We start from the raw sequence: 15,344 nt of genomic DNA, 5'->3' as shown, positions 1-15,344 counted from the left end.
TTTTTTTTTTTTTTTTTTTCCCCTACTTGTCTTGTCCAGCGTTCTAACAGCAGAATGGTAGTCTGGTTCCCCTCAGTGCTGAACAAATTTGCTTTGCCAAGGGTAATTTCATAAAGTATATGAAGCACCCTTTGATATTCTACTGTGTTTATTATGAGTTTTGTTGAACCACATTTCGATGCCGGACCTGACATGGGGGGTGGGGGTGGGGGGGTAGAAGAAGGGGAGAGAACAAGAGAGAAGAAGGTGGAGAAGACCCTCACAAGAAAGTATCAACAATACAAACAGCAACAACCATGGAGACAATTATAATGGTGACAATAACGACAACCAGAACTGAGTAAACCGGCCAGAAGAGAGAGAGAAAAAAAAACAAAAAAAACAAAACTACAAAAAAAACAAACAAACAAAAAAAAAAACACAACAATGAGATACATAAGACCTATGAAATGAAGAATATAAGAAAGCATGAACAAAATGTCGTTTACCACATTCGCACAAATAATACCTGTAACAAATAATACCAGAAACAAATCCACACAACTAAAAATATTAATGCCAATAATCAATAAACAATGTTAATTTGTCTGTGGTGTTAGATAACTAAGATGATAGCCATACCTTATTATGATGCAGGTGGTGGTGTTGTGGCGTGGTGGGCTGACGTGACTCCGCCTTACGCACGTCGCCCCGCCTCCTCCTGTGTCCGCCCCGCCCCCTCCTGTGGCCACCCAGCGGACGGCGGCTGCTGCACTTTGAAGTGCGCCTGTTGTGATCAGTGATCCGCAGAGGTCCGGAGCAGACGCACACTCAGGATTGTCTCAGTCCACTTGGAAACTACAGGGCGCTCTCCCTCGTCTTTTGCCGTCTCTTTTGTTTCAGCAGACACAGTTACTCCTGCCGCCGTGGAACCTTTGTGAGTGTGTTTGTGTGAGATTACAAACTGGAGCCGGAGCCGCAGGAAAACAAGATGCTTCAAACCAAATAACGCACCGGACTAAGAGCTCTGGCTTCTCTGTCCCCCGGGGACATTTCGGGACGTCGAGCTGTGTTTGTTCCCGGTACATATTCATGGATTACAATACGATTTGAAGTCGAAATGCGTCATCTTTAAACACTGTCCGGACTAAAAGAAGGCACATCCCAAAGCGGCGCCCACTCTCCAATGAAAGATTTTCCTTCTGTGACAGACACGGATCGAATAAGTGAGCGGAGCGACAAAACTGAGAGCGGTGACAGTCAAAAGTCTCGTCCCCCTGCTGTAGTCTCTCTGCTGACCCCTCTGGACCCCATTCGACAGGCTAAGAGACTTCCTATCCGAGTTCTCAAGATGTTGACTGCGCACACTGGACACTTGCTTCACCCGGAGTATTTACAGCCGCTGACGTCCGCACCAGTCAGCATAGAGGTATGTGTCTGTACACTGGTTCACACCGTGCTAGACTTTTAGATATACTTCGAAACACTGCAGCCTTTTCTCATAATACTTTGCACAGTTTCCTCTTTGTTGTGTTTTCACCACAGCATCCTGTTTTGTAGTGACAGCAGTGTGGTGAAAAGGTTCAAATGGCTTTTAAGGCGCTGTGCTTCCCCACGCTGTGAAATAAAGTGTCTGAATTCAATTGTTGTGCTGTAACATGTACAATAACCCAGAAGTAGCCTTTTAAACTTTAATTTACAGAGCCATTAATAGAATAATGTTCCACAAATTATGAACAGGGTCATAGATTTATCAGCCTTATGAGAGGAGTATGTAAAGTAAATATAATGGGAATTTTAATAGTTTATAATTATGGTTAATAATTTCAGTTCACAACATGTTTCATACCATAGCTAAAATGTTCTGTGTGGGATTAAAATGCACTGAGCTGATCAGAATGTATTTTTATTGTAGCTGGATGCCAAGAAGAGTCCATTAGCCCTGTTGGCACAGACCTGTTCTCAGATTGGTAAATCAGACCCTCCGTCCTCCAAACTGGGCTCCTCCTGCAGCCAGGGGGACAAGGAGCCCAGCAGCCGCTCAGCCGTCTCCAGCCTGAAGCTCGGAGAGCACCGCCCCTCCCTGGACGACAAATCCAGCTTCAAGCCCTATAACAAAGGCACTGGAGAGTGTCGCAGAGACACCGGTAGCAGCTCTAACGGCAGCTCAGACAAAGTCGGGTTCAGGGTGCCCACCAGCAGCGTTACCACCAATGGTAATTCCACCAATGGCCAGCCGTCATATCCGCCCCATGCTCACTCACCCAGCTCTAGAGTCAGCAGCGGCACCCCACCAGGACACACACAGCAGCAGCAGCAGCCGTCTCACAAACAAAGCCAGTCACCTGGTGGACAGCCCACGTCACACCCCCACAGTCAGAACGGAGAGACTGTACATGAGCAGAGCAGCCCTAGCAGCACGAACAACAGCAGTACTAGTCATCTCAAAAAAGATACCGAGGTAAACAAGGCCAGCTCGGACAGCCCGCACCTTGCAAACTCCAGCCATGTTCGAGCTAGCACAAACTGCAGTAACGACAGCTCTGAGAGCACGTCCAACCACGAGGGAGGTAAATCTGAGCCTGCTCAGCCGAACCTGGGCCCTGGACATATTACACCCATCTCTCCGTACAAGACAAGCCAGCCTCTCTTTCCCCTGCCTTCTTCCAACATGGGCTATCATGGATCTGTAGTGGGGGCCTATGCAGGCTACCCATCCCAGTTTGTTCCAGGGCTGGACCCTACCAAGTCCAGCCTCAGCGTGGGAAGCATGGCGGTTCCTGGAAAGCACCCGAGCTCCAGCCCACTTACAGGGGCCTCCCCTCCGTCTTTCATGCAGGGTTTGTGCAGGGACCCCTACTGTTTAAGCTATCCAAGTGTGTCCCACCTTGGTGGAAGCAACTGCAACTCCTGCATCCATGACCCTTCCTCCACCCTCAAATCAAGCTTCCCATTGGTGTATCCCTCCCACCCACTCCACTCCCTTCACCCCAGCTCTTTGTCATCCAGTGTGACGTCTTCCCTCTCACACCCGCTCTATACATATGGCTTCATGTTGCCCAATGACCCTCTGCCTCATGCATGTAACTGGGTTTCAGCCGGAGGGCCGTGCGACAAGCGCTTTGCCACCTCAGACGAGCTGCTGGCTCACCTCCGCACTCACACGGCCCTGCCTGTGGGAATGGACAGTAAGCTGCTCTCTGTTTCCTCCTCTGGACCTGCCTCCTGTCACCTTCACCTCCCCCACCAGAGCAGCCCCGGCTCTATGCCCAGCTCACTCTCTCTCAGGGCTCCCCCTAGCCTGGGTCTGGCTCGTTACCATCCTTACAGTAAGGTCCATCTGCCTCCCGGTCCCTCCTCCATTTCTCTGCACTCTCTCCCCACCACTGGTCCGTACTACCCCCATTATGCTCTCTACAGTCAAAGACTTGGATCTGCCTCGGCTCTAGGCTACCAGTGATGACACCATCCACTTATGTTTTAAGCTAGTACTTAAAAACAGCAAGTTGCTGCTTCCTCCGAGTCAAGACTGCATTCTAGCCGAGCTAGGATGAGAGCTGGAGTCCTGGATTTTGACTTGAAAGCTCCTTCACACTTCCTTTATACATTAAATAACATATATGGAGTTTCTATTCAGGCTGAGGTCCACTCTTAAAGATCAGAGGACACATGGCTCTTGCATGTCAGCACATTGCTCGGATACTTTTGCAACAGACATGACTTCCCCTTGGTGACTTCTGACACCCCACAGGCTTGGCAAATTGATGGTTGGATGCAGTGTAATAGCTCTTGGATGTTCAGGGTTTCATGCTGCAAGTGGTGATTTAGTGCAGAAAAATGTAGTGCGGCAGGGATGGCAATAAGCTTTGGCCCTGTGTGCTGAAGTAAGTCTGTCCACAGCCGCTTTCCCCTGCGAGACATGCATGTAAGCTTGACACAGCATACACACTTACTGTTTATTCAGCCCCATGCTTTGTGATGATTTATGTTTTGTTTATTCCTACTGAGAAGTTGTATTTATTTTATACCGGGAATCTGACTTTCATGTTTACCCTATAAATCTGCTTTCATTTTTCAGATATGTGGAAAGACAGATGACAGGTGTTGAATATGTTGCGTCTTAACGCTTTTTGAATGAATGTTAAAATCACATCTCTCTCTCTGAACTCCTCAGCGTTTTGACTTTTTATTGTCACAGCAAATCAATAAAACTGAGATGTGATATTTTTTGTAAAATTGGAACACCATGTGGTGCTATCCAGTGAAATGGGAGGTCATATTTTGTTAAATAAATCACATTGAAGATTTATTTCCTGTTGTCCTCATTTTGTGTGATTTTATTTTTGTATTTTTTCTGATGTATTTTATTAGCTCAGTGGCATGACAGATAGAGAGTGGTTTCCTTTAATTTCATGTTAATTTTACGTATAACTAAACCCCTAATGTATGTAGTTATTTCACATTTTCTGCTTTTAAGTGTAAAACAGTCTGGTTCTCTTAGAAGTCACTTTACATAAGCTCTCTAAAAATTGGATTGTGTTCCAAAACCAGGGTAATATTTTATGACCATTTATGCTCTTTTACAGGTCTCTGAAGAGGTAATGTGAAAGGTCATCGTCAGTTGTCAGTAGCCTATGCATTTCATCCTGAGTGGTTTTGTGCCGCTTTCTATTTTCGCTGCTATACAATCATATGATTGATGACTATGGGTGTGCTTTACTCCTGCTAATTTTTTCGTTGTGTTGACAGTGACTTGTGAGGAGACCTCCAGCTCACATTCTTCCATACCTTCGTTCTGCTGCAAATGCATTCTTAAGTTAAAGCCGTATCTTCTTTATTTGAAAGGTTTTCCTTCAGTGTTGTGGCATGTGTTATCAAAGCAGCAACATCATTGGCCGCTGAGGTAGTATAGAAATGTCAAGACTGTCAGGATGTAATTTATCCATTCTGTTGGATCCTGATAAGCATCAGGCGGCCAAAGAACTGCTTCCAGTGTGTGTTCAAGATGGGGTCCTGACAGTCGCTCAAGTTACCGAGGCTGCGGCATGATTGGCAGCGGTAATATGCCATTTCCTAGCAACATGACACTCTGACACCCTTGGTGAAGTATAGATGACCCACACTGGTCACTCACAACTCTGACAAGGGACCCACAGGGGTCAAAACAGCCTGTCCTTGTTGTAACAAGAGAAAGCGCTCCTGTTTCAGTGGTCTGAGATGCTGTTATGGGGCGCCTGAGTTCGGCAGGAGGGCATGAGATACTGTACTGTAGGCCCACTCTGGAGGTTTCACATTGCCTGATATGGCCCAGAAAACACACAGAAGCACTTAGTTTATTAAGACTTGAAATGAGTGGCTGCTGATGCTGCAGTGTAGGAGATGGTGCAATGAAGTTGTCAAAACTTCATGGTTTGGTTTCTAGAGTCTGGATTTAATGTTTCAGTTGAATGTGTTTATTGTAATATAGCAGAGATTGTTGGATTGGGATGCCACCTATTGGTAACTAATAAAGTTTTTTTTTTGATATTTAAGGACTGTGTGAAAGTCTGGGAGTACAGACTAGTCCCTTTGAAGATAATATCTTTGTATCATCAACTGACACTTTTTTACAAGACGCTGATGCACCATTCATGTCACTTCTTTTATGTTTTCTTACACTAATGAAGAATTTGGGCCAGTGTTTGCAGCTTAAGGGCAAATTCCAGCTCTTCCCTGCCACATTTCCCCAGTCGCACAGAGGTTTTGAACTTCACTAATAACATGGTTACGACAGACATTTTTAGCTCTCTAAAGGCATGCATAGAAAACTTTTTTTTTTTCCGTGATATATAAAAAGTCCAGTATTGTTCTTGGAGGTGAGGGCTCTCTGCCTGGTTGGTCTGAGTGTGTCTTTGGTCCAGTTTGACAGCCCAAGTGATTAATGATGACAGACTGTGGAGCTGCTCCTTCATTACACGACATGCTTTAACCTCTCTACTAGCCTAAACCTTTGCAAAGACGCCAAAAGAAAAGTGGGAGGAAGGGAGGAACAGAGTGACGTATGAGACAGAAAAAGTTAGTAAATGAGCCTTTTTAGTGTCACGAAGGCATGGACTGAAAACATATCGCTGATAATCACTCATTGTCTGGTTTCAGGCCTAAAACCAGATTAGTCTGCATTTTCAGACATTTTGTTTTTCCCTCAGAGATAGTGAGGTTTCTTGTCTTTAAAATCATTCAGCTTTGGACACAAATTATGCACATCTGCCTTGATGCCTCTTCTGAATTGTCTGTGAGTTACAGATCGCACAATGCTTCCCAGAAATGGACTCCTCTGCTTTCATTTTGCCTTCCTTCCAACTTTATCACTTCATCCATCATCCTACCATGAGCGCTTTTCAAGTGGTCCAAAAATAAAGAGGACACAGATGTCAGCTATGCTATACTGATGTTTCTAAACCGCCATAAACCCATCACTTAAATCCACCCACAGACTGGGAGAAATGTTGAAAATACACTTTTCTCACTTACAGAAAAACACTCCACAAAACCACTGTCAAACCAGGCTACACACAATATGTTGATCTACTACAGTGTTCTGTGTTAAATTACCCACATCCAATAATAAATCAGCCTACACTTGAGCAGGTATTTTTATTTCTAAAAAGGGAACTACTCCGATCTGTCCCACCTTTCTTTCCTCATACTTCAGGCCTGTCTGTTGTTGGAAAAAAAAAAGTCGACATAGGGAGTTCAGTGGTGTACAAGAGGGCAAACGCAATTATGGTTTCTCTACTAATGTGCATGGCCCCAGCTTGTTTTGATTTGGCTGTACTCTGAGGGCTCCGAGCTCAGTTGTCAGCTCTCATGCATCACAGACCTGGTGCTTAACGGAAAAACGTGCTTTGGCAGCGACCAGCAGAGGCCTGGAGGCCAGCGGGTGCTAGCGGGTTAGCCACACGCGGGGGTGACACCATGCTCTGCCTTCCGCATCTGGATCTCCACCATCTCACTCTTCCATTCCTTATGGTGTTTTTCACTCTCTTCGTGAACGTAACCCGCTGTAAATGGGCCAGCGTGACCTCGAACAGACGCCACGCCACAGACTTGGGAGGTCAGAGAGAGGTTCCAAAATACACACACATGGATGGCAGGAATAAGAATGAGAGTACAAAGCAAAATGAGAAAGAGATGCTTGCATGGAAACAAGCAGACATGATTACTCAAATACAGTCATTAAGGAGGAAATGTTGTTTTTCAGTCTGTCAGGATGATTAATGAGGGAGAGCAAATCCACTCAAATGCTGTTGTTTAGTCTTTGCAGCAGACCTGATCTCTGCCACTGACTTAGAACAGACAGGATGTGTGAGTGTGTGTGTAAAATCAGCAAAAACAACACTGAAAGCTAAAAAGGAGCTGGAGAAGTAACTTGGTATTAGCAATTTAGAAGGTAGACTTTTTACTGAATTGCAGTTCACTGTGCTTCATCCTGATGATTAATTACTATTATTAATAATAGTATTTAAAGAGGCCTGAGAAATCACAGTTTTCAATGTCGCTTATTTACAATGTCTTTTTTTTTTTAGGTTAGCAAAGTTTTCCTGTCATCTTTTTTTCTGGTTTTCTTCACATCCACCTCATTTGTTCTAAAGCATTTTATAGTGCAATAGATCACCTGATGTGAGTGTCAACACATTCTACAAAATTAGCCCTCTTTGTAAATTTTCCAGCCCACGCTATGCCAAAAACCTTCAGAAACTCCAGATGTTCCCCAAATCACGCTGGAAGGCTGATAAGGAATCAGCTTTCAACAGATGTCTTGTGCTTGGACTCGGTGATTTAGTAGCTGTGAATGATGAAACAGTGTTTCAGTGTCTCACAGCCTGACTGGCTTTTATCATTATGCAAGCAGCTGTGAGTCTGGCTGACGTCATGTCAGCGGATGGGAACAAGAATGAGATGGCACACTACAGTTTTTAACATTTTTGTGTCTTCATGAATTTCATATTTTATGACATGAAGCAGACATCTGTTTGCTGAAACATGCTTAAAATCATGTGAATGTGGAATTCAAGCATAAATGAATTATAGCTGCAACTAACATCTTCTGAGCATGATCTTTTTTTCTTGACATTTGGAATAATAGTGTAGCTCCACCTATAATTTTCCACAGTATTTTAATCTGTCAAATGTCCATGCAGTGACAGTAAGATAGAGTTGAAAATGTTCAGGAATAAATCTGAGTAAACCTTACATTATGACTCTTTTATAGACCTATTATTTTCATTTGAATGTGTTTGCCTGTCAGTTAATATACAGCTCTGTGCAAACGTTTTTGGTCACTATTAGCATTATAATGATCACACATATGCTAGTGTCAGATTCTGTATTATGATACAACCATCATATATGAGAAATATGTCCAGCAATAAAAGTTTCAGCCTCTACACACCACAGGGTATAAGGGTTTCTACAGGCAAGTCTTTAGTTTGACCTCCCTTTGCACTGAATATGTTTTTAACTCTTTTGTTCTGACAATATGAGATTTACTGCATCACACCAGGTTTAATACAACACATGTCCCACATTTGTTTTTGTTTTGGCAGCTTTTTTCTATAGGAAAATAGGTCATAGGTCACAATAAATACTGACTTTAGCCCTTTGAAGCCATTTAGCTCTGATTTTATGTGTGTATTTAATAATATACACATATATCCTGTATTTTGTCATTGTATCTTAACAAAACAGACTGAGAAAAATATATGTATGCTCATTGCAACCGCGACCTCGCAAAACAACAACAAAAGCTAAGGCGGCCTACGTACTGTAAAAAGTGAAAAATGGAGTGAAAAAGACAGATCTTAAGTTATAAAGTTATTGAATTCATAGTGACAGATTACAAAATCAGCAAAAGCTTCCATTTGAGAGGCTGGAACCACAGAACACTTGGTATTTTTGTATTAAAAAATTGTCATAATGAGTTGATTCAAAAACATCCAAAACTTAAACGTTAACCTTACTCATAACCTGTTTTACCCCACGCCCTGAACAAAGCCCAGTTGTATTTTCAGCATAATCTGTGTGGAATCGACAGTGAAAACACACTTTAAGTGGTAAAACCAGTTAGTGTGAGGGGTGTTGCGGTTGGTCAGGAGGAGGAGGAGTGTCTGACAGCACAAATGACTGACAGAAACAGTGAGGGAGTTGGACAGATGAGAGCCACAGGCGCTGGGAGCGGGGAGGTATGAGGGTCAGCACATCGCCTGTGCACTGAGTGTGGCCCGGCAGCTGTATGCATAGGGGAGCCTTGGCCTCCTGCTCTGCATGTCAGGGGCCATGATTAATGACCTGCAGGCCTTGCTCTTTTACCCCACACCCCACAGAAGTCACCAGTGCCGCTGCTCATCTAGCTAATGGACACAGCCAAGGACAGACATGCGCTGGAGACCTGGGTTACCAGTGCACATACATGTATGCAGGCAGACATGAAATGAAAGCAATTTTCCTCTTACAAAATACCACAAAACCTTTTCCAGGCTCTATGTAATTTCAGGGCAACAGTGATGATTTCTTAGATTACTGTGTGTACATGCCATGTGTGCACGCCTGTGTGCCTGTGCAGTGTCGAGGCTGAGAGGGTGCCCGTGCCTGTGTACTGGTTCCCAGCTTGTCAGGCAGCTGTCGAGGAGTGATTTATGACCACTAGACTCCAACCTGTCTTCACTGCCAGTTCAGTATTGTTACAACTGACAGCTAATGAGGCCAGACATGCTTTCAAGCAGAGCACTTAACAGGACTTCAATCTTCCCCCGTCACAAGTACCATTTTTGCACTGTCTCTGCCTCTCTCTCTCTTTCTCTCTCTTTTCTCTCTCTCTCTCTCTCTCTCTCTCTCTCTCTCTCTCTCTCTCAGCAGCCTCTTTTCTCTATGCCTTCCTTGTTCTCTGTCTTTCTGTGGTGGAATATCTGACAGGCCCTGAAAAGGCTTCTGCCTACAGAGAGGGATTTCTCAGAAGGCAAAGGCAGCAGAAAGAGTGCCACTATTGCAGTCACACACTGGATGTGGACACATCATTAGCCGATGCTTCATTTACTCTAATCATTTACTCTTTTGTAGCAAAACAGCCTTTTACTTGAAGTGTGAGACAAGCTTGGCATCGATATAGATATGATGATTGTCAGTGTCAAAAAAGAGGAATTTCACCACACAGGAATTTGTTTATTTGCTTTAGTGCATGTCATTTAAATTGACACACATCCATCATTTATATTTTAGTGCAACAGTAAAGTGCAACAGAGGAGTGATCCAGTAAAAACACTGAACTCAATGTCTCCCAGCTCCCGTTCTCAGCGGATAAGCAGGCTCCATAAAATCACTAACAGAGTCTCTGGCAACTTTCCCACCTTTAACCCTAGTTTCTTGTCAGCCATGATTAATGGCAGACCAACCAGCTATAGCTTGCACTGCTGGCTGTGCTATTGTCTCCTGGAAACTTAATGAACTCTGACAAGTCTTTTGCCCCCTGCACTGACATTTTCATTAAATGCTGCAACAGCGTCTTCTGCAGGTAGAAGAAAGAAACTAGAGATAACAACAGTTTGGTGTCTGTCTACTCTGTTGTATCTGCTGTTTAATGAAATATATTAATAAACATTTTCACCTTTAGCCTTTTGGGGCAGACTTGAAACAATGTAGCCAGGACTCCCCCCCCCACCCCACCCAAATTTTTCCTTTAGCGATAAGACTCCTCCAAGTTTTCCAGAAACTTAAGTCTGTATTCTGCTTGGTTTGCCTGTACTTTATCAGAATCAGAATCAGAAATACTTTATTAATCCCCGGGGGGAAATATGTGTGTTAACAGTTGGTCCAACACAGTTAAAGTACAGAAAGAAAGCAACTCAAGAGCAAGGGAAAAGAAAAATAAATAAATAAGTAAACAATAAACCATGCTATGCAGTTATGGACAGAAATGTACAAGAGATTTACAAGGGAGTTACAATATTGCTGTTAGAATGTTCCATTCTTTTGAAAATACACATGTGCAAAAATTACAGTTGTTATAGATCTGAAAAATACAGTCCCAGGTAAAAAAAATACCTGGAGAATTAAAAAACAAACAAAACAAAAACAGATTATATGTCAAATATGGTCTCTTACATTCAGAAGGAGGAGTTACAGAGTTTAATGTCCACAGGCAGGAATGACCTCCTGAATATATTGATATATTGATGAGGAAAAAGCTACTCTGGTCCCAAGCACTGTGTCAAACTAAAGCTTGGATCATTTTAACAGAAATTAATGGTTTTGCAGCATCCTGTCAAAGTAACAGAACAACTGAGTTTCAAATGTAAGCCTTTTCATTGAAGTAACATGTTAATACTTTTGCAAGCTTTAAACCCATTATGTTAGGAAAGATGTTAGTTATAACTTGTTTTTATTCATATACACACACACACACACACACACACACACACACACACACACACACACACACACATTATTAGGGTATTATGTAGCAGCTCTTTGTCAGGTTAAATATGCTAAATCAAATATAGACATATTAATCAATATGCTTCTATCAATGCCATGTTATGTTTCTCCATGTAATTTATAACATACATAAATTTACACTTTTTATTTACTATTTCTGTAAGTCATGAAAATTAGGAAAGTGTGACATTTTCATGCAAGGCCAGGAGATAAAACAGAGGTTTCTGATTTAATTTGCCATCACCTTTAATGAGGAAATTGTGAAATAATTAAACACATATAGAAATGACTGCAATGTGCTCTAAATTTTGAACCTCATTACAGAAGAAAGCTATTCTGGAGAGCACACTGACTGAAAAACTACGACGCCTCTGCAGGCTACTGAATATGCTGCATTCTGGTTCGCCAAAATCAATAAAAAAGAAGCATTATGTTTCATTATTATGTTTCAAAGGCAATTGTTTGATATCTCAAGAGAGTGCTGTGGTCTTCGAGAAATACAGCATAACAAAGCCACAAACTTATTGTGTCAAAGAGAAGTATGCTTTGAAATTTATTTTATTACCAGACAGAATATTTATGCAAAACAAGTGACTGTTCAACAGGCCACAATAAAAGTTAGCAGCTGTGACACTAATGGGGAGTTTTAAAGACACTCCAATCATTTATATTTAACCCATAAAGACCCAAACAGCCACTGGTGACCAAATCATCTACTGATCTAAAATGTTTAATAACTTCTGATCCACTAATTCTATCAATACATGTAAATAATTGGTGTAAAATATAGTTTGTCATCTTTTCATGGTCATCAGATATGACCCATTTGGATGTTCAGAGGCTCCATAGTGAACATGGAAACACCGTCATCTTCTACAACATTGATTCACCAGTAAAACCCATAGAGTTGGACCAATGACAGTGGATGACACTTGGTTTATGCTCAGTTAATGATACATTTCACAGAAAAAGTCACTTTAATCCTCAGTTTTCTCTACTTCTGATATAATCACCCTCAACTTTAATCTGAGCTTTAATAAACATCTACAGGATCAGTGAATTAATATGGGAAAGTACCTGATTTTCACATTAAAACAACACAAAATGCAGAAGATAATATTGTAATAAATGGTAATAAATCACTAAAGAAAGGCTCAGTAGAGAGAAAATTTCCTTTTTGTAATTGCCACAAAAGTAGCACTGGGTCTTTATGGTTTAAACTGTTGTGCTTCTCTTTTAATTCACTGTATGTGTTGCGTTTATCTTCAACTCCTACTATAGCTTAATGTTCTTTTATAGCTTTTCATTATGTTAAGAATGATATGAAATAGCTTTTGAAATGTTTATTGCTTGGTTCTTTCTACTGTACTGTATAGTGCTCTTCTCTTCTTTGCTTTTTTCCTGTTTTTCAGTTAATATGGGTCTTCCCCGCTGCTGCTTTAACAGTCTCGATTTCTCCTGTGTGAAACTAATAACAGGTTATATAATCTGGTATGATAATGTTCATAAATCTTTTGTCATCTTATGTTATTTTATTACCACAGTGCAGGGTAATCAGTGACCTGCAGCGGTACATATCAGACAACCGACAACAATTCACTGTTACCACTTTATTTCACTGTTGCTGCTGCTTATGCACCACCACTTTAACTGTAACTGTTGCTGCATACTGTGAAATTTTGTACATATTAAGAATTTATTTTATTGTTTTTTATCTTTTTAAATTTTTTTGCATATTTTTTATAGTAGTTTTATTTTACCCTACTTACCATTTATATATTCTATTTTAGATTGTATTCTTTATCTTTCTTAAGCTACAAACTGAGACCCGGGTAACTATGTTTCATTCTATCATGTACCGTTGATCGAATGTCAGTAAATCTGGGTCTGACAAGTCAGATCATTTATGAGTAGGTACTGCATTTAACTGCATTTATTTTCATTGTAAGCTCACAGTATGTCAGACTGAAACATATGGATATAAAAAGTTAAGATTTTGTAACAGAAAGTTCTTGTTTTTTGGCTTTTTGAGCTGGAAAACACTCTATTGTAAAGCAATCTATCATGTCTACCAGCACTATGCATTTATTTCATGTTTCAATTCAGCTGTTCAATATGTGATCCTTCACAGATACACGTTATACCTGTCTTTCTCAAATGTAGTTCCAGCACACACACAATATTTTTGTTTTATTTTTCATGTTTTTATTTGGTCACAAACTATCAGAGTAAGATGCATAACAATGATATAATACAGTGATACATCCAGGTTGTATCCCGCCTTCACTGGATATGATACAAGTATTCATGGATTAAAATAACAGAGGGGTATTCTACTGAAGATTTAATAAATGTTGATCAAAGCTGAAGATGAGAGAAAAGAAATGTAACATGACAAAAACAACATGACAGACAAAACATGAAAATGATATAAAAGATGAAAAAAAAACAAGAGGAAAACATTGTGTTAAAATATGTAACAAGATGCAAGACGATGAAACTGACATACAGCTAAAAATACAAAAAATGCAAATGAGATAAAAGACGCAACATGATGCAATACTCAAAACAAAAGGAGAACATTGTTGTATTAAATGCAACAAGACGTAACGGATGCAACATGATGTAAATGACGTAAAACAAAAAGATGTAACAACAGACATTAAAGTTCCAACAAAATGCTAAAGATAAAAGAAGCGGAAAACATTGTCCTAAAAAAAATTAACAATAAGATATAACGAGATGAAAATGGCAACTAAAAATACCAAATGAAGAGAACATAAAAAATGCAACAAGACTCAACAAGGTGTAACAAGAGGAAAATGGTGTAAAACTAAAAGACAAGATGATGAAAATGAAACAAAACATACAAGATGAAAGTCATTTGAAGGGCACAAGATGAAAATGATAAAAAAAAAAAAAAAAAAAAGTGTAAAGGATGATGAGAACAATATGTGGAACATATAACATGCAAATGATTTGTAAATATGAAACAAAATGTAAAAAAAAAAAAAAAAAAAAAAAAAAAAAAAAGTCTAAAAAGGTTAACCCTTTCATGCATACTAGTCACTCCAGTGGACAGTTCTTCTCCAGCTGTTCTCTTGTATATTTCTATGGGTTTTGTTGTTTCAGTTCCATATCAGCCAACACAGTGGACACTTATGCACCATCCCATACACTAAAATTCATACCATTACTATAACTTTGTGTTCTTGATAAACCTGATGTGCAGTAACATGTTTGAGTGTAAATCAATTGCTGATTGTTATTAGGCTGTAATTAACAGTTTTATTTAACACAAAGTTGTTTTTTGGGTTTTTTTTGCATATTATCTCCATGAAATGAGTAATAAGTAGTATTAGAGTATGATAAAATGTGAGAAAACATCAGATTAGCTGCATCAAAAAAAATTTATTTCATAGTTTTCACAGTATATCACTTTCTAATACTGCATTTTAAATACATGTTTCTTTGCTTCAAAAATGAAATACGTGATGTCCAAATGAGTGGACGTAAAAATACATGGCTCATAAAAAATAAAAAAAAAATTCCTAAAGAGGAATAAAAACACTCAGGAAAAAGATTTTGACTAAGGTTCATTCATGCATGAAAGGGTTAAAGTTATGTAACACAAGGAAAATTTCATAAAGGACAAAATAAGAGAATACTAATATAAAATGGAAACTCAGACAAACTGCTTTAACCCTTTCATGCATAGTGGTCACTACAGTGGACAGCTATTCAACAGCTGTTCTCTTGTATATTCAATTCATGGATTTTGTTGTTTTTTTTTTTTTTTTTTTTTTTACACATATCTTTATTAAAGTTTTAAGACACTACATGTCTTTTCTGACATGAATTGGTGACATTATGTAGATCTCTCCTGAGGATAAACA

At 40.3% G+C, this 15,344-nt stretch overlaps 1 protein-coding gene across 1 annotated transcript; it reads left to right on the top strand.

The window, feature by feature from the left end:
* The first annotated feature begins 742 nt into the window (after positions 1-742).
* Positions 743-4,288, top strand: LOC115430629 (zinc finger protein 703-like). The gene is made up of 2 exons (XM_030150749.1): positions 743-1,408; positions 1,895-4,288. Exons 1-2 carry the CDS (start codon positions 1,166-1,168, stop codon positions 3,437-3,439), a joined length of 1,788 nt encoding a protein of 595 aa, XP_030006609.1. The 5' UTR covers positions 743-1,165; the 3' UTR covers positions 3,440-4,288.
* The last annotated feature ends 11,056 nt before the right edge of the window (positions 4,289-15,344 follow it).

This window comes from Sphaeramia orbicularis, chromosome 12 (genome assembly GCF_902148855.1).
Source record: "Sphaeramia orbicularis chromosome 12, fSphaOr1.1, whole genome shotgun sequence".
Classification (NCBI taxonomy): domain Eukaryota; kingdom Metazoa; phylum Chordata; class Actinopteri; order Kurtiformes; family Apogonidae; genus Sphaeramia; species Sphaeramia orbicularis.
The sequence above is the reverse complement of the archived record's forward strand: the minus strand, read 5'-3'. Positions and strand labels throughout refer to the sequence as shown.

Bases quoted from the DNA above. Each gene is read 5' to 3' on its own strand.
- LOC115430629 (XM_030150749.1), top strand. From the start codon at position 1,166: ATGAAAGATTTTCCTTCTGTGACAGACACGGATCGAATAAGTGAGCGG. The intron at 1,409-1,894 runs GTATGTGTCTGT...TTTTTATTGTAG, and splicing joins CCGCACCAGTCAGCATAGAG to CTGGATGCCAAGAAGAGTCC.